Raw genomic sequence first — 20,793 nt, forward strand, 5'->3', positions numbered from 1 at the left:
TTAAGTTTTACTTTTTAGAAAATTGTGGTCTTTCATTACAGATAATCTTATGTTTGGATCATGTGATATTTATTGTTATAGTCATTTATTTTTTTCTAGTAGTTAATAATTTTATTCAAATATTTGTGTAAATTTTCCCTATGCACTTTGGATAGGATTCTGACAGTGACATACTAGCCTTATTGTATATATCCACAATTTCTAAGATTGCATTGCCAGAAATATACATTATATAGTTGTAATTTTGGTAAATGTTTTTACATATTCACGTCTCTGGTTATTTTTAAGAAGTCGTCTTTAGAAAATGACGTTTTAGGCCAGTTACATAAATTTCAAAGGAAACTGAGCAGACTAATATTTGTGTTTTTGATTCATTAGGGATCCTCTCATACACAGATTGATGGAATCAAATGAAACAAATTTTAAGATTTCTTCCAGCTTCAAACTCTAACTGCAACCAAATAAAAATGTGCTACAATTGAGCACTCTGTCAGGCACATTTCTTCAGCATAACCCTCAAGATGGTAGAATCTCCATCCTACAAATGAGAAAAGTGAGACTCTGAATAACTTGCCCAAGGCCACAAAAGTGAAAGGAAAGTAGAGAGTATTGATGCAAACAGGCCCTCTGGTTTCCAAAATGCCATTCTGCTTCCTAAATTTCAGAGACTCAAACCCAGAGAATGTTTATTTTAGTAATTTTCACCTGCCTTCATATAAACCAGACCAAAAGGGAAAGTTTATTAAGAGAAAAACAAGGACAATTTATTGAGTTCCTAAACTGAGAATTTCACCAATAAAAACGCTAGAACTAAGTCATAGTATGTGCCTCTGACTCCAAAATAGATGCTCAATATTTTTTCAAATGAAGAATACATTTAGTTCAGTCCTTTGATTTTCCTTTATATATGAAAATGATCATTTCTATAATAGTTCAAACAAATTTAGTGGATCCCTGATTTACCTCACCTCCAATAAGTATTTTTATTCTCTTCACTCTCTTAACTACATTTAGTTACAATGTGAATGATGTTTCAGTAAAAAAATCTACTAGTCAAGATTCATGTGATTTGAGTTCTAATTCTGACTTTTCCACTAAGTAGCAAGTCCTCTGGAGCCTTGGTATTTTCATCTGTAAACACTGCTATAAGTACAATTCCCAAAAGTATGTTAACATTTTACAAGTATTTTTATAACCAAACAATATGTTATATCTTATTTAATACTCACAACTTCCAGGGAACATTTATTATCACCTACATTTTGCCAAGGCAGAAACAGGTTTACCAGGGTTAAATGATTTGTTCAAGGTCATATGACTGCCAAGGAAGAATGGGAATTATCTGGGGAGCTTCCCACATCACCATAGAGGACAGCTGAACTAGATGAAATTCCACTTCTATTTTATAAGATTATCTGTATGACTTGTAAAAATTTGTTCACTCAACTCCCTCAGTTACATATTCTTCTACAATTATATTGTGTTTTAATAACTCTTTCCTGAATAAGGGTTAAAACCATCTTAAGTCACTATCAGCTTAAACTTCATCAGTCCAAACAATGAGGACTATGGGTAAGGTAAAGTCAAAGACATAAAAATAAATAAAACGTGGTCCCTTTCATAAAGAATCTTACAATCGAGTATAGGCGATAAAGTGTTGTTATTGAAGTTGAAGGTTCCCATGTTACAAAGAAAGAGATATAGTTAGGCTACCCTAGTTCAGAGGCAGCAAACTCAATGCTGAGCCGGTAACAGAGACTCAGTGGGCTGTATGCTGAACACCAGAGCTGACATCCATCCAAGGAAGGAACCAACGTGTGGCTCTAGCCAATAGTTGCCATGACAAAATGTGGCCCTAGTGATGTCAGTTTTCCAAATTTCCAAGGAATGCCAGAAATCTGGATTTTCATTTGAAATTTTATGATTTTTTAAATGTTGGCAATCAATTTAAAGTATAAAGTAGGTAGTAAAGAAGAAAAGAAAGATACTCAATTCCCATATAGCCAGATCTCAAAAAGACTGGAATGTTGTTCAGAATATTCAGCAGTGCTAGAGGCCCTGGGCACAATGATAGCAGCAGAGACCACCTATCTTTTCCCCAGCAGTGGTGGCTAGTACAGATGATCAAGATATTTAACCATTAGTACAGATAATAAAAATAACAAATACTTTTATTTTACCTACTATGTGTCAGCTCTCTTCTAAATTCTCTGCGTTTTGTCTCAGAACAACCATTTGAGATATATACATTGTCATCTCCATTTTAGAGATGAGTAAAACTGAGTCAAAGAAAGACTAATTAGCCCACACATCTTGTAAGTGGTAGAGCTAGGACTCGAACCCAGGAAATTGGCTCCAGAGCACAAGTGCTTAACGCATTGTTAATGAATACAGTCAGTCAGAATGCCCCAGAATCATTGCTGGGGTGCTGGGAAGCCAGGGTAGGATTCTAGAGAGTCCCTGCAGGACCAGGTGTTAATTCTTTAGTAGATGGATTATGGAGAGGTATAAGGGTCCCAGGCAAACAGTAGGAGAGCTAGAGAAGTTCAGAGGGTTGGGGTACCTTCAAGGGACTCTTGTCAGCAGCTGTTTACCAACCAGTTTAGAAATGTTTATCAAGTAGTTGACATTACAGGTGCAGCCGACAAATTTCCTGGTTGCACTGTTAAGTCGGACAAGCAGTGCTTGATGCGTAGTAAGTACTAAATAGATGTTAATCATAATTATCTTTACCCAGGCACCATGCATTACTGAGGATCTCTGCTTCAAAGTTACCTTTTTCTAGGCTACCTCATGGGCCCTTAACTCATGAGAGATGACTCCTATTCAGTCAGGCTCTAATCCCTCCCTTTTCTAAGCATCTCTAGACTCTGAACACAGTAAACTAGTGGAACCTCTCAGAGAGGTGAGGATATGTCAAGTAGTCTGAGGGTTCTCAGTGGGGAGCCAATATACTCATGCTTGTAATCTACAGCACTACTATTAAACAGGCAGACTGTTTTATAAATAGGGTCTTCAGAGAGTCTTCAGGGAAACTAAGCCAAGCTTAAACAGAAGAGGGGACACTTGAACTAAAGATAGAAAGAAGTCAATAAACGAAACTGGAAAAACCATGAGCATAAACACGGATATGTGTGAACATGCAAATCTAATTTATGTTTAATTTGGACAGTCTCAAAATTCTACTACAACAGGTTGACTCTGATTTCTTTTGACATTTCCACCAGAGAAGCTTTTCACACTTCAGATACGTTTCTACTATCATTCTATAAGATAACTTCAGTTCATACACAGGAATGGCCTTTAAAGAATATTTCATATTACAACATATTTTTATAATTCATGTTTTTCTCATCACAGCATTTCCTTTGAAAATTGTTTATATGGCTTAATATGTTTGTCATTTTGCATTTCCACTCAGTGGCTGATCAAGTTAACTAAAAGATTTAACCTAAAGGGTTACTGCCAAGCATTAAATTTAGGCATAATTTGACCTAATAAGTTTCTTTCCAATAAAGTAACCAGTGTTATTTAAATTCTAGGCATCACTGATTCTGTTCATTTACTTTTAATTTTCTCTAACAGTTACCTTTTCAATATCAATACTTTAAAAATCTTTGTTTTAACCTCTGTATACTGGCTATAGTCTGAGGTATAATCATTAATGCATTTACCATACACTCTGATTTTGTTGATGAGGGGAGATGCATGAAACAGCCAGCAAGAAAAAAAAATAATAACCCACATCCCTACATCAAGTTTTTTTGTTTTTTTGTTTCTTTTTTTATTTTTGTTTTTGTTTTTGTATTTGCTTGCTTGCTTTTTCATGTACCTCCCCTCATTAATAAAATCAGAGTTTGGAGTTGACATGTACACACTGTTATATTTAAAATGGATAAGCAACAAGGACCTACTGTACAGCACAGAGGGAAAAAGCCACATCAAGTTTTAACCTGTGTTAGAAATAATGTTAAAAAGGATCAGTGGGCTTCCCTGGTGGCGCAGTGGTTGAGGATCTGCCTGCCAATGCAGGGGACACGGGTTCGAGCCCTGGTCTGGGAAGATCCCACATGCCGCGGAGCAGCTGGGCCCGTGAGCCACAACTACTGAGCCTGCGCGTCTGGAGCCTGTGCTCCGCAATAAGAGAGGCCGCGATAGTGAGAGGCCTGCGCACCGCGATGAAGAGTGGCCCCCGCTTGCCACAACTGGAGAAAGCCCTCGCACAGAGGCAAGGACCCAACACAGCCAAAAATAAATAAATAAATAAATATTTTAAAAAAAAAGGATCAGTGATTATCAAATTTAAAAGAATATATCTAAGAGAAAAGAATTGCAGTTTCCTTAAAATGTATTCTTCAAAGAAAAGGGGAAGAAATGTGTTCAAAATATTTGCAGAAAAGATGTTTCAAAGAACACATTGTAAACTTACATCAGCTTATCTAAAAATATCCATACCTATTAAACACTATTCCTACTTCCGGCAACTTGGTCTAAGAAAATAATTCAAAATATGTAAAGTTATATGTATGTCCAGTGCCATCTTTGTTATAATAGTGAAAATTTGAAAGCAGCATTAAGTAGGAAGAGTTAAATACAGTGTGGTAATTCTCTTCAATAATTCCCCATTTAAAAGTACGTGCTTCCATTTCCCACATTTTTCACTTAGATTACCACAGTCATTACCGACTTTCTCCTTGCCTTCAGTGTTACCATTCTCCTACCCATCCTCCAGACTTCTGCCCATATCACTTCTCTAAATCACAATTTTGGTCTTGTTATTTCTCTGCTTAGGATACTTCCACAGTTTCCCATCTCCTTCAGGAAAAATTCAAATTAGTATTCTCTGAGGCCCTGCATAACCCAGCCTTACCAATTTCTCCAAACCCTAAGGCAATGATTAGTTTAGCCCAAGTATCATGATTCCTTAAGTGCCAATTATGTATTTAGGTGCCCCTTCTAGAATTAAGAACTTCTGCAGCCATAAACCAAGGAAGTACTTAGACCTCCCAATATCCACTTGGGCAATCTAGGGTAGAGATTACAGTGATCTGAACTAGGATAATGACTGTGGAGATGAGGCAAAAAATGAGCATACTACACATATATTTGGGAGGTAGATTTGGCAGGTTGTTGATTGACTGGATATAGGAAATAAAGTAGACAGAAGGATTAAAGATAGCAGTAAGGTTTCTGACCAGGAAACTCAAATGAGGAGGAGACCTGAGAGGCAAGTTTCTGGGTTCTATTTTGGGTAAATAGAATCTAAGATAAGTGTGTCATCTGGAGGTACCCAGCAAATATTAGCCGTATGGGTCAGAACCCAAAAGATGAAACAAAAGGAAAAAAGCAAAAGCATGACAGTGGTTGGAATTATTCAGGAAAAAAGAGGAGAGACTGAAAAAAATAAGGACTAAGATAAAAATGAGAACAACAATATTTAATGATTAAACATAGAAATTGAATCCCAGACAGTAGTCAGAGAACAAAGGATGAGAAGGTGAAAGAAAAAACTGGGACAGGATGGCTTCATTGACATCGAAAGATAAAAGCTGTATTTAAAAGAAGGGAGCACCAATAGGCCATGCTACTGAAATGATAAAGTTAGTATTAAAACTTGCCCATTGTTTTTTGCAACCAGGTCACTGGAGGCCTTGGTAAGAGCAGTTTCAGTGGAAGAATGTGAGCAGCAGCCAGACTGCAGTAAACTGAGGAAGACTGAGAAGTGCTTAGTCCTGGGTCCACACACAATAAGTGTACCAGAGACGTCCACTACCACCAAGTGGAGAGAGGCAGGAAATGCAACTCAAAAATACAAGAGAAGAAGACAGAGAGGATGGCCACTGGAAGAGTGCATAGGGGTCCAAGAAAAGTTTATGTTGCTTTTAGGAAGAAAAGACTTACATGTATTGTATTTAAATACTTAATGAAAGGAGTCTATAAAGAAGGAGATGTTGAAGAAAGGAGAAAAAGGATAAAGCGAGATCCCTGAAAGGGCAAAAAGTATGGAAACTAGAGTTGAAATGAAGGAATAACGTTAATATATCTCCTTCCATAAGAGGAAGTAAAGAAGATAGAAGACAGAAGGTTAGAGGAGGGGAGAAGAGGAAAAATCTGGAGGAAGAGGAGAATTAGGAGTAGGAGAGAAAGAAGGGAATCCTCAACGTTTAATGAGTGCTTTTCAGATGACATAACTGTACCTCAGTAAGATTAATTGCACCTAATGAGTGGCAGAATCTGAATTTAAAACTAATTTTAAACTTTGATCTTTCTTATCCATTCTGGGTGTGCTCAGACAGTAAGGATATGGAAAGCTAAAGGTTTAAGAAGAATGGAAGTGGCTTGACATAGACATAGCAGAGAATGAGAAAAAGCCAACTCAGGAAACAAAAATGTCTAGTGCCTAAAAGAACTGAAGACTTTAAAGTTTTAGTGGCACCAATCTTCACAGGTAAATTATTTTTCTCCAGCAAAGCTCTTTTGGGGTTGTGAAAAACACAGCATTGAGGTTTTGTGATGATACAAACTCAGGAAGACAATGACAAAAATAAGTTGAAGATATTGGCAAGTAAGAGGCTAAAATAATGAGACATGAAACCCAAGACAGATGGCATAGGAAGTGAAATCAGGAAAGACTGACAAAGAGAACCTAGTCAAGGGATTGGAGAGTCCTAGAAGGGGCCATTTTAGATATACCCTTGAGCTTAATATATTGACTAGAATAAAATGGAAATTGATTAAGTATTTTCTAATAAATGAATGAATGAATGGCAGCCAAGGTCTACCATGTTGAAATACAAGGCCAGAAGGGACATTTGATTCAGATCTCTCCTTCATAAATAATACCAAATGAGATTTCTTTGAATGTCCAGCAGGACCTGATAGTAATACAATAGGTTGACATAATCAAAACAGCTTTTCTAGATAAAATATTATGTGGAATCCTTCAAAGTTTTCTCGAGAAGGGCTTAGAGAAAGAGAAGCTTCTGCTGGTGACAAACTGCTCCACAACTCTGTCCCCTCTCCCCATTAATTTCACCTTTCTTTCAGGGTTTTTTTCACCATATTTATCCTTAAAATGACACCTTATCTCCAGGGTTATGATTACTCCCTTTAAAACACAGAATCTTATTTCCAATGCTTCCTTATAGCATAGCTGAAACATGCTAATATTTCAAAAGAATGTTCTAAACATTAAAGAACTATATGAAAGAAAATAAAGAAAACTCAGAAACATTAAAGAGAACCAAAATATTCACTTTCTGTAGTCCTGGCAGTTAACTGTGTTTGTATACTCTGATCGGTTCCATGTCTTATAAAACGTTGGTCAAATTATTCTCCTTTTAAGTTGTCTGGCTCCCCAGATAAATAAACATCATTTGGAGTTTATTTAAAAACTTCAGGGATTTCCCTGGCCGTCCAGTGGTTAAGAATCCAAGCTTCCACTGCAGGGGACACAGGTTCAATCCCTGTGGGGGAACTAAGATCCCACATGGCAATAAATAATTAAATAGAAAAAGAAAAACTTCAACACTTCTTTATGGCCTAGTGAGTAATTCACTCCTTCCACCAAGCTGTTTCTGCAAAGTCACTTTAGTCTTACACTAAATTAGAGAGTCCCTGAGATCATTATGCACAAGGACTCAACTTATAGAAAATAAGATATTCTTACAAAGACACTATCCACACATCTACTTATTCTAAAAACTAGACCTTCATCTATGTATTTTAAAGAATTTTCATCCTTAAACTGTGTTGCATTTTAGGAGCCTTCATCTGAATACATGAAAAGCAATAAGAAATTTGAGTCTTTTTTTTAAACTTCACATTCCAACCTAAGAGTGCCATCTCCATCCTTTGAAGTGAAACTATGCATTGACAAAAAATACAAACAAATTTTTTGGAAGTTACAGAGAATCCAAATTTTACTTAATATAATGGGGTAAAATGGGATGGGCTATTTGGAAAAGTGTCAAGTTTCTTATCCTCAAACTCATTTGTGGAGAGGTTAGAGAGTCAAATGTCAGAGATGAACCAGATCATTTCCAGTTCTACCACCATAGATGCTCACCACCTTTGCAATAAAATAATCTATATACTAGTTGGCAGATAAGGTGGAACATAATATATATCCACATCCACCCAAGAATTATAGAGAAACTATCATTATAAAAAGCCTCTTTGTGAAGCAATTGTCACAATGTAAATGATATGGTTGTTCCTCGTGTGAAGAGTTCTGGATCTTGCTTCCATTCCCAGCAAGATGGCAAATAAGCAACATCAGCACCAAGCCCAGAGCAAATCGCAACTTTGGAGGCAAAGCAAAATCTGCAACAGTACATTCTATACAAGAAAAAAAAGCCTAATCAATAGTTTCAGAGAAGGGAAAAAATGATCTTATAAAGGTCTAACACCATGTTATTTTCATCACATGAAACTAAATAACAAAGGAAGCTGAAATAATAAAGGAAGCAAAATGTTCGGTCAATTCTCTGGACTTGGTGCTAGTATACCAGTCTTACTTTGCTTTTTTATAAGTGAACCAAAAAAGAAATCTCCACGTTTTCCAGAGAAATTAAGATTTTCACCTAAAAATATATTTATCTGTGTAGATAGGATCAAAGTAATTTTTGAAGGCTTTGTGGATGGGCAGAAAAGCAACAAATATACTTCAGTAGTAAGAAAAGACTTGTAGAAAATTATTAATGTATATTTAGCATATAATACAATATATATAATATTTATGATAATGGATTCTTGTAATACAGTTGAAATAAGATCCAAGAACATTATAGAACTGTTGGTGAAAATATCAACTGATAGGCTGCAGTAGATAAAAATACTGGGTCTCATCAAAAATATTTTAAATATGACAGGAGAAGGCATTCTATCTTTTTAAAAATATGATGTGCCTATAACTAGAATACTAAATATAGTTTTCATCACTATACCTTAGGAAAGACTTAATGGGCTAGAAGTGAATAGATGTGTGTTTATATAAATGTATACCACATATAATTTTTTCATTATGACATAGAAAAACAAATGAAGTTCTACCATGTAAAGAAAAAGTGTAAAACTCTTACAGGCTGTAAAAATGAAAACTTAGGGAAGATATTACTAGTCAGTCTAAAATATACTAAAGTATGTATGATAACTAAGTCCTGTTTCATGAGTGCTCACTGTGTTGTAAGCACCATTCTAAGCACTTGGCATGTATTAAGATATTTAATCCGTCCACAATACCTCTTCCATTTGGTAATATTAATGTCCAAATGAAGCACAGAGAAGTCCAATAATTTGCCCCATGTGACACCAATAGTAAGTAGTAGAGCTGAGATTGAAACACAGACATTTTGGCTTCAGGGAATGTACTCTTAGCCACTGCATGTGAAACACAAACCTAATTTTTAACATTGAGAGAGGCACTTAATGAACTGGAAGAAGGTACATTTGAGGCAAATGAAAATAAGTATAAAATGAGCTAAAAACCTTGAAATCTGAAAACAAGACTTTGAATCCTAAAAGACAAAACACATTTAAAATATAAAAATAGAATCAAGAAGTCTTTATAAACTTGCACACACAGTAGCATAGAGCAGGAAAAGTAGGGTAAGTTGGGGTAGGTAAATCTCTAGCCTTGAGTGTGGCCTCAGTCAGTTACAGACTCCCCCCGTGCCACGCTTGCTGCTGACACATACAGAGGCTGCAGAGGATGAGGAGCCTCTGGTCTCACCCCAGCTGGCACCCATTTCTCTTCCACATTTCAATGTGGAAGGCTCAGCCTTTTGTGTCCACCTGGGTGGATGTTTTCTGTATTGAGCCATAAGCATCTACAGGGCAGAGAGTAGATCTTACCCAGGTCTCTTGGCATATCACGCAACTCAGTACCGCACTCAAGGTTTTTGATAGATAGATTTTAATTTTGATAACTTGATGTGCTGCTATTTTCCTCAATTTCACAATGTCATACACACATAGGGTGTATTTTGAGGAACAAGAAAGTGTTTTTGATCTATTTTCTTTCCACCGCTGATAAGAATTTGGCTGAACGCATGACTTCATGACATTGGAATAGGGAATGTCAGTCAAATATTCTTTAGGGACATACCATATCTAAGGTTAATAACAGTTCATTTTTACTGAAGATTCTGACAAAGTATTTGTTCAGATTGGGTACACGATCGTCCTGGGGATTTTCTTCCTTCATCTGATCACCCTCCTGAATCCATTGGGCCTTTGTTAACCTCGTGCCGCTGCTCACTTCACCAGAGTGTCTGGTACAGCACACAATCATTGTCTGTTCCTAGACATCAGTTAACAGGAAAAGGATACCACACACCATCTCCCTCGCTCCTCCCATATTCATTCTCTCTCTGAAATATGACCCTAGGCAGGAAAGCACAGAGGAGGTTATTCAATGAAGAGTTGGGTCAAGTGGACACCAAGACTCACCTTTAGTACATCTATTAAATATAATGTCCACCCCAGTTAGCAAGGAACTTTTTCCTAAAAGGCAGAATATGTCTTTTGTTGTAAAAATTGTGTACTTTAAAATCATATTGTTGGTTTTTGTATTCTCCTAAGAGTGAACTATCAACATTTGGTCTAGACTGGTCTTGGGGAGGGTGTGACTCTTACATATTTTCAGAAAATCTGGGTCACCTGGAATCCTTAAAATTGTGGAAGGTGGGGGAGAAAACATAGTTCTGCCATAGGCTCAGGAGTAGTAAAACCTAATCCAAGAAGAAATTAAATAGTTAGAAATCAAAATATCAAAAAGCTAATTATGTGTATGCTAATCACTTTCTTTCTCTAAGCCATCATTTGCAGCTACAAGTTTACTTTCAGACTAATTTGTTCTCTTACACATGTCTACCATTTGACGCCTCTGGTAATGACAGGACACTACTTGATAAGCCACAGCCACTCCACGGTGGGTCCCTTCTTCACACAGTGTGACCCGGTTCCCGTGTGGAAAGTACTTGTCTCCATCCCGAAGCACACTGCTTATGCTCATTATACACAGCAGTTGCTCCATTTTCCCTCTGGTTTTTTTTTTTTGTGTGTGTGGTTTCTTTTTAAATAAATAAATTTATTTATTTATTTATTTGGCTGCATTGGGTCTTCATTGCTGCATGCAGGCTTTCTCTTGTTGCGGCGAGTGGGGTCTTTGCTGCGGCGTACGGGCTTCTCACTGTGGTGGCCTCTCTCGCTGTGGAGCATGGGCTCCAGGCACACGGGCCTCAGTAACTGTAGCACACAGGCTCAGTAGTTGTGGCACACGGGCCTAGTTGCTCCGCGGCATGTGGGATCCTCCCAAACCAGGAGCTCGAACCGGTGTCCCCCTCATCGGCAAGCGGAGTCTCAACCACTGCGCCACGAGGCAAGTCCCGCTTCCTTAGGTTTTTAGCTATCTTCCCCACTAGATGGAGGAGTCTGTTCTCTATTTGCCACTATTTCAAACACAGTGCATTGGTCTACCACTGTGCCTCACACAGAGTAGGCATGCTTCTTACACTGTATTTTCTTAACTTCAACTAATGAAAACCTACATACTCCCAGACTTGACCACAACATACCTCCCAGTCTACATTCTAGACTTTCAGAATGGTCTGTGAGAATAACAGGAGTCAAAGTTGGGTACATACACATAAAGAAGTAATGAGAAATGCTACATGTTGACAACTGAGTTGTTTAAATATATTCTAAAACAGATGAGTGGCTATCACTATTTAAAATGACGTGCATTTCAAATATAATTTGAAAATGGCTTCTTACCTTTAGTCATTTAACCTCAAAGCATTTTTGTTTGAATGAAACAAAAACTTTGAGAAAACAAAGATTGTTCTCTCAATAACAACCAAAATAGGCATAAAATTTTTTATATCACACTTATGCTTCAAACTCAGTGCCTAATAAAGTTATTTTAAATGATTCATCAAACTAAATATGCTTTCCTAATGCAAATTCTGAATTTAGTTTTTATTACATTTATAAACTCAATGTGTAGTAGAGAGTTTCTTCACAAACTTCCCCAGTGCAGACATAAAACAAGTATAATCACGTTGTCCTTATTCATTCTGGCACTCAAACAGTTGACATAGAATAATAAAAAGCTTTGCTGTCAGTATTTTGATAAATAACATTTTAATTATTAACTTCATACCTCCTTCAGAAGGTCCCCTTCATCATTCATCTCACACATTTTTACTTAAGTTGGCTTTGGAAACCACAGTATCCCCAACAAATGCATTCAACATGTATTTATATGTATACCCGAAACAAACACTGCAGATGAATTGCATAGAGGCTCTTTCCAGAGGGGTCTGACAGATAACAAAAGTGAAGCACCAGACTCTGATGTGTCATGTCCAAGGCACAATACACTAGAAATGCACTAGAAAAGTCTAATGACAAATGTTCATTTATGCCTGAGTCCCTACAAACAAAGGACATACAAAGCTTAAAACTGTGTTGATCAACATTTTCTGCAACGTACTGGTTTTGTTATATAACAGTCGTATTCTGGAATGAAATCTATTGTTAGACTGAGATAATGAAATATTTATTAGACAACTATGCTATTGAAGGCCACAGACAAAAACACAATTGGAAAAATACACCTGTAAGTGACCCAGATTTTTACCGATGGCAAAGATCTACTTATTTGTAATTTCTATTTTTATTTTCCTTTCTAACATCACTTCTAGTCTCTAAATTAATTCTGGTCCTTTGCTGTATAACTACTGTCATCTTTCTTTAGCCTTTTCAATTCTCCAAATGTCAGTCTCTGAAGAATCCCAGCCATTCCAGCTGTCCACAATGAGCACAGAAATCATCTACAAGCTGCTCTACATGGTCCCAGAAACAATCCTAACTCAGTCAGAGGAAATAGGAAATGCTTTCTCAAAGGGAGTTTGCTGCCTTCAACCACAACTTCAAGTCTAGTTGATGGGGGATGGTAGGAGGCTTTTTCTGAATCCAGTCAAACCCTCTGTACCCTCCTCCTTGTGTGATGTATAGTCTCCACAGCTGATCACTCCTTTCCAGGGCATCTAGGCCCAAGAAAGTCCAGCCCATCTCCAGCTGGTCAGCTGGGCCTGACTCTCTTGTTCTATCTCTGCAATTGCATAGTCATTATTTTATGTTTGTTGTAATCAACTCTACCTTTTCCTTTATTTCTTTGATCATCTTTCCAGTTGTCTCTCTTTCCTACCTTATGAATGTCAATATCTTCTCCATTTACCCTCTTTGTTTCTTTCTAATCAAACTGCAATATAAAATTCAAACATACTGTGTACAACAGTTGCTATATTGCTGAGAAATTTTGATCTCTGTTCTTAATTACAAAACTGAGTATTTGAAGGGTTTTCATTTCTCTTTTAAAACTTAAAAAGCTTAAAATTAACCTATTTACCTGTTCACTTGGTTGTTTTTCACCCAAATCTAAATGCTGATTCTCTTTATAAAATTTAATAATGCATGTATTTATTTTGTAGAATCAATATGAAGTAAAAACTTATAGCTGAAGTTGCCAGATAATCAATATTATTTACATAAAACACAACAACCTAAATACGGTTTGCATCCACAACCACACCTTTTTCCTAACCCTCCAAATTAATAACTAATCCTAATTCTAATATTTGAGATAAAATGGAAAAATTGTTGTGTCATAAAACACGGAGTTGGTACATTTCTGACAAATAAATCAGATAAACCATTAGATCTTACTAAGTTGTTAGAACTTAGTTATTCTTCATTTATAAGATTTTTCATGTCATGAAGAGCTGTCTTATCTGCCCAATAGAGGCATAAACTGCACATTATTAAGTCAGAGAGATCTTAATTCAGAGATTCTTATTTCTAGTGACAACCTACTCACTGAGCATCCTTCCAACTCTGTTGTACTCATTGGGCCTGTACGCCATCATCTAACCTACTAATCAAATTATCTTTAGCTCCTCCTCATTATAATTGGACTCTTCCTGCACTAAACCTCAAGATTAACTGTTTTAACAGTTCCCCCCCAACCCAAGCTTCTTCTCCCACCAGTCTAGTTGTATACTGACTGTGGTGATTTTCACAATTGTTTATCCTAGTTGTGCTGGTTATTGCATACATGCAATTTAATTAAATATTATGTAAACTAATATGAAGAAAGATATTTAACATTTCTTCAAATCTAAGCTGAATATTTTAGAAAGACTTGAAAATAGTACATGTCTTAGTTTGGGCTTCTATAACAAAAATACCATAGAATGGGTAGCTTATAAACAATAGAAATTTATTTCTCACAGTTCTGGAGTCTGGAGAGTTCAAGATCAAGAACAAATTCAACGTCTGGGGAGGGCAGCTTCCTGATTCATAGACGGCTGTCTTCTCACTGTGTCCTAACTTTGCAGAAAGGGTGAGGGAGCTCTCTGAAGTCTCTTTCATAAGGGCACTAATCCAATTTATGAGAGATCAGTTCATAGCAGTATATGTCAAATACAAATTATTGAATTCCGTTTGGGTAATACAAATGTAAAAAAAAATTAAGACAATTTGTTAAATTTAGAATTCTCTTTCAGATTGTCTTACAATGGTTTTTAAGATCTAGCATCCAAAAAACAAATTAAAAACCAAAAAATCTTATATTCTTCTTTTTTTTTTTTTTTTAGTGGGAAATTTTAATTTTTATTACCACCACCAGAAACACAATTTGGATTCAAATGTTCTTTTTATAAACCAGTGAGTTTTATATTATGGTACCTGTCTCATAGCTAAAATTTTTACACAAAAACTGTAAGATTTCTGTTTGTATCTGTCTGTATGTTTCTGTATGGCAACATACACATGTTACAGATGTGTGATTTTTTTTTTTTTACCACCAGATGGTATTAACAAAATTAATTTGTAAAAGAGCTCTATTTAATTGGCTTAAAGAAAAATAAACACTTACATAAATTACAGATTCTCTCAGAAATACAAAAAGTAACCCCCAAATTTTTCAAGTTCACATGAAAATTTAGTTCTTTCATCTGTTAAAAGGACAGTTTTCTTAGACCATTTTTTTTAATCAGTCATCAATTTTATACACATCAGTGTATACATGTCAATCCCAATCGCCCAATTCAGCACACCACCATCCCCACCCCACTGAGGTTTTCCCCCCTTGGGGTCCATACGTTTGTTCTCTACATCTGTGTCTCAACTTCTGTCCTATAAACCGGTTCATCTGTAACATTTTTCTAGGTTCCACATACATGTGTTAATATACGATATTTGTTTTTCTCTTTCTGACTTATTTCACTCTGTATGACAGTCTCTAGATCCATCCACGTCTCAACAAATGACTCAATTTTGTTCCTTTTTATGGCTGAGTAATATTCCATTGTATATACGTGCCACATCTTCTTTATCCATTCATCCGATGATGGACACTTAGGTTGCTTCCATGTCCTGGCTATCGTAAATAGAGCTGCAATGAACATTTTGGTACATGACTCTTTTTGAATTATGGTTTTCTCAGGGTATATGCCCAGTAGTGGGATTGCTGGATCATATGGTAGTTCTGTTTTTAGTTTTTTAAAGAACCTCCATACTGTTCTCCATAGTGGCTGTATCAATCTACATTCCCACCAACAGTGCAAGAGGGTTCCCTTTTCTCTACACCCTCTCCAGCATTTATTGTTTGTAGATTTTTTGATGATGGCCATTCTGACCAGTGTGAGGTGACACCTCGTTGTAGTTTTGATTTGCATTTCTCTAATGATTAGTGATGTTGAGCATTCTTTCATATGTTTGTTGGCAATCTGTATACCTTTTTTGGAGTAATGTATATTTAGGTCTTCTGCCCACTTTTGGATTGGGTTGTTTGTTTTTTTGATATTGAGCTGCATGAGCTGCTTGTAAATCTTGGAGAGTAATCCTTTGTCAGTTGCTTCATTTGCAAATATTTTCTCCCATTCTGAGGGTTGTCTTTTGGTCTTGTTTATGGTTTCCCTTGCTGTGCAAAAGCTTTTAAGTTTCATTAGGTCCCATTTGTTTATTTGTGTTTTTATTTCCATTTCTCTAGGAGGTGGGTCAAAAAGGATCTTGCTGTGATTTATGTCATAGAGTGTTCTGCCTATGTTTTCCTCTAAGAGTTTGATAGTGTCTGGCCTTACACTTAGGTCTTTAATCCATTTTGAGTTTATTTTTGTGTATGGTGTCAGGGAGTGTTCTAATTTCATACTTTTACATGTACCTGTCCAATTTTCCCAGCACCACTTATTGAAGAGGCTGTCTTTTCTCCACTGTATATGCTTGCCTCCTTTATCAAAGATAAGGTGACCATATGTGCATGGGCTTATCTCTGGGCTTTCTATCCTGTTCCATTGATCTATAGTTCTGTTTTTGTGCCAGTACCAAACTGTCTTGATTACTGTAGCTTTGTAATATAGTCTGAAGTCAGGGAGCCTGATTCCTCCAGCTCCATTTTTCATTCTCAAGATTGCTTTGGCTATTCAGGGTCTTTTGTGTTTCCATACAAATTGTGAAATTATTTTTTTCTAGTTCTGTGAAAAATGCCAGTGGTAGTTTGATAGGGATTGCACTGAATCTGTAGATTGCTTTGGGTAGTAGAGTCATTTTCACAATGTTGATTCTTCCAATCCAAGAACATGGTATATCTCTCCATCTGTTTGTATCATCTTTAATTACTTTCATCAGTGTCTTATAGTTTTCTGCATACAGGTGTTTTGTTTCCTTAGGTAAGTTTATTCCTAGGTACTTTATTTTTTGTTGCAGTGGTTAATAGGAGTGTTTCCTTAATTTCTCTTTCAGATTTTTCATCATTAGTGTATAGGAATGCAAGAGAATTCTGTGCATTAATTTTGTATCCTGCTACTTTACCAAATCCATTGATTAGCTCTAGTAGTTTTCTGGTAGCATCTTTAGGATTCTCTATGTATAGTATCATGTCATCTGCAAACAGTGACAGCTTTACTTCTTCTTTTCCAATTTGGATTCCTTTTATTTCTTTTTCTTCTCTGATTGCTGTGGCTAACACTTCCAAAACTATGTTGAATAATAGTGGTGAGAGTGGGCAACCTTGTCTTGTTCCTGATCTTAGTGGAAATGGTTTCAGTTTTTCACCATTGAGGACAATGTTGGCTGTGGGTTTGTCATATATGGCCTTTATTATGTTGAGGAAAGTTTCCTCTATGCCTACTTTCTGCAGGGCTTTTATCATAAATGGGTGTTGAATTTTGTCGAAAGCTTTCTCTGCGTCTATTGAGAAGATCATATGATTTTTCTGCTTCAATTTGTTAATATGATGTATCACGTTGATTGATTTGCGTATATTGAAGAATCCTTGCATTCCTGGAATAAACCCCACTTGATCATGGTGTATGATCCTTTTAATGTGCTGTTGGATTCTGTTTGCTAGTATTTTGTTGAGGATTTTTGCATCTATGTTCATCAGTGATATTGGCCTGTAGTTTTCTTTCTTTGTGACATCTTTGTCTGGTTTTGGTATCAGGGTGATGGTGGCCTCGTAGAATGAGTTGGGGAGTGTTCCTCCCCCTGCAATATTTTGGAAGAGTTTGAGAAGGATAGGTGTTAGCTCTTCTCTAAATGTTTGATAGAATTCGCCTGTGAAGCCATCTGGTCCTGGGCTTTTGTGTGTTGGAAGATTTTTAATCACAGTTTCAATTTCAGTGCTTGTGATTGGCCTGTTCATATTTTCTATTTCTTCCTGGTTCAGTCTCAGCAGTTGTGCATTTCTAAGAATTTGTCCATTTCTTCCAGGTTGTCCATTTTATTGGCATAGAGTTGCTTGTAGTAATCTCTCATGATCATTTGTATTTCTGCAGTGTCAGTGGTTACTTCTCCTTTTTCATTTCTAATTCTATTGATTTGAGTCTTCTCCTTTTTTCTCTTGGTGAGTCTGGCTAATGGTTTATCAATTTTGTTTGTCTTCTCAAAGAACCAGCTTTTAGTTTTATTGATCTTTGCTATGGTCTCCTTCATTTCTTTTTCATTTATTTCTGACCTGATCTTTTTGATTTCTTTCCTTCTGCTAGCTTTGGGGTTTTTTTGTTCTTCTTTCTCTAATTGCTTTAGGTGCAAGGTTAGGTTGTTTATTCGAGATGTTTCCTGTTTCTTGATATAGGCTTGTATTGCTATAAACTTCCCTCTTAGAACTGCTTTTGCTGCATCCCATAGGTTTTGGGTCATCATGTCTCCATTGTCATTTGTTTCTAGGTATTTTTTGATTTCCCCTTTGATTTCTTCAGTGATCACTTCGTTATTAAGTAGTGTATTGTTTAGCCTCCATGTGTTTGTATTTTTTACAGATCTTTTCCTGTAATTGATATCTAGTCTCATAGCGTTGTGGTCGGAAAAGATACTTGATACGATTTTAATTTTCTTAAATTTACCAAGGCTTGATTTGTGACCCAAGATATGATCTATCCTGGAGAATGTTCCATGAGCACTTGAGAAAAATGTGTATTCTGTTGTTTTTGGGTGGAATGTCCTATAAATATCAGTTAAGTCCATCTTGTTTAATGTATCATTTAAAGCTTGCGTTTCCTTATTAATTTTCATTTTGGATGATCTGTCCATTGGTGAAAGTGGGGTGTTAAAGTCCCCTACTATGATTGTGTTATTGTCGATTTCCCCTTTTATGGCTGTTAGTATTTGCCTTATGTATTGAGGTGCTCCTATGTTGGGTGCATAAATATTTACAATTGTTATACCTTCCTCTTGGATCGATCCCTTGATCATTATATAGTGTCCTTCTTTGTCTCTTGTAATAGTCTTTATTTTAAAGTCTATTTTGTCTGATATGAGAATTGCTACTCCAGCTTTCTTTTGATTTCCATTTGCGTGGAATATCTTTTTCCATCCCCTCACTTTCAATCTGTATGTGTCCCTAGGTCTGAAGTGGGTCTCTTGTAGACAGCATATATATGGGTCTTGTTTTTGTATCCATTCAGCCAGTCTGTGTCTTTTGGTGGGAGCATTTAATCCATTTACATTTAAGGTAATTATCGATATGTATGTTCCTATTCCCATTTTCTTAAATGTTTTGGGTTTGTTATCCTAGGTGTTTTCATTCTCTTGTGTTTCTTGCCTAGAGAAGTTCCTTTAGCATTTGTTGTAAAGCTGGTTTGGTGGTGCTGAACTCTCTCAGCTTTTGCTTGTCTGTAAAGGTTTTAATTTCTCCATCAAATCTGAATGAGATCCTTGCTGGGTAGAGTAATCTTGGTTGTAGGTTTTCCTCCTTCATCACTTTAAGTATATCCTGCCACTCCCTTCTGGCTTGCAGAGTTTCTGCTGAAAGATCAGCTGTTAACCTTATGGGGATTCCCCTGTGTGTTATTTGTTGTTTTTCCCTTGCTGCTTTTAATATGTTTTCTTTATATTTAATTTTTGATAGTTTGATTAATATGTGTCTTGGCGTGTTTCTCCTTGGATTTATCCTGTATGGGACTCTTTGTGCTTCCAGGACTTGATTAACTATTTCCTTTCCCATATTAGGGAAGTTTTCAACTATAATCTCTTCAAATATTTTCTCAGTCCCTTTCTTTTTCTCTTCTTCTTCTGGGACCCCTATAATTCGAATGTTGGTGCGTTTAGTGTTGTCCCAGAGGTCTCTGAGACTGTCCTCAATTCTTTTCATTCTTTTTTCTTTATTCTGCTCTGCAGTAGTTATTTCCACTATTTTATCTTCCAGGTCACTTATCCGTTCTTCTGCCTCAGTTATTCTGCTATTGATCCCGTCTAGAGTATTTTTAATTTCATTTATTGTGTTTTTCATCATTGCTTGGTTCCTCTTTAGTTCATCTACGTCCTTGTTAAATGTTTCTTGCATTTTGTCTATTCTGTTTCCAAGATTTTGGATCATCTTTACTATCATTATTCTGAATTCTTTTTCAGGTAGACTGCCTATTTCCTCTTCATTTGTTAGGTCTGGTGTGTTTTGTCCCTGCTCCTTCATCTGCTGTGTGTTTTTCTGTCTTCTCATTTTGCTTATCTTACTGTGTTTGGGGTCTCCTTTTCACAGGCTGCAGGTTCGTAGTTCCTGTTGTTTTTGGTATCTGTCCCCCTGTGGCTAAGTTTGGTTCAGTGGGTTGTGTAGGCTTCCTAGTGGAGGGAACTAGTGCCTGTGTTCTGGTGGATGAGGCTGGATCTTGTCTTTCTGGTGGGCATGTCCATGTCTGGTGGTGTGTTTTGGGGTGTCTGTGGCCTTATTATGATTTTAGGCAGCCTCTCTGTTAATGGATGGGGCTGTGTTCCTATCTTGCTAGTTGTTTGGCATAGGGTGTCCAGCACTGTAGCTTGCTGGTCGTTGAGTGAAGCTGGGTCTTGATGTTGAGATGGAGATCTGTGAGAGATTTTCGCCGTTTGGTATTACGTGGAGCTGGGAGGTCTCTTGTGGACCAGTGTCCTGAAGTTGGCTCTCCCACCTCAGAGGCACAGCCCTGATGCCTGGCTGGAGCACCAAGAGCCTTTCATCCACATGGCTCAGAATAAAAGGGAGAAAAAATAGAAAGAAAGAAAGAAAGAAAGAGGATAAAATAAAGCTATTATAATAAAAAATAAGAAAAAAAATTATTAAGAAAAAATTTATTAAGAAAAAAATTTTTTACGTAAAAAAAACAAAGGATGGACCGAACCCTCTGACAAATGGTGAAAGCAAAGCTATACAGACAAAATCTCACCCAGAAGCATACACATATACACTCACAAAAAAAGGAAAAGGGGAAAAGTTAATATATCCTGTTCCCAAAGTCCACTTCCTGAATTTGGGATGAT

The 20,793-nt window shown here is 36.6% G+C and overlaps 1 protein-coding gene across 1 annotated transcript in view; it reads right to left on the reverse strand.

Moving 5' to 3' along the window:
* Nucleotides 1-11,038, reverse strand: part of LGSN (lengsin, lens protein with glutamine synthetase domain) — a 28,149-nt gene extending 17,111 nt beyond the window's left edge. Inside the window, exons 1-2 of the mRNA XM_061207219.1 lie at nt 10,877-11,038; nt 10,109-10,303 (exon numbers count right to left, since the gene is read on the reverse strand). Of these exons, the coding sequence (XP_061063202.1) occupies nt 10,109-10,303; nt 10,877-11,038 (357 nt within the window). The remainder of the gene's footprint in view (nt 1-10,108; nt 10,304-10,876) is intronic.
* Between the last annotated feature and the right edge of the window lie 9,755 nt (nt 11,039-20,793).

This window comes from Eubalaena glacialis, chromosome 12 (assembly GCF_028564815.1).
Source record: "Eubalaena glacialis isolate mEubGla1 chromosome 12, mEubGla1.1.hap2.+ XY, whole genome shotgun sequence".
Lineage (NCBI taxonomy): Eukaryota > Metazoa > Chordata > Mammalia > Artiodactyla > Balaenidae > Eubalaena > Eubalaena glacialis.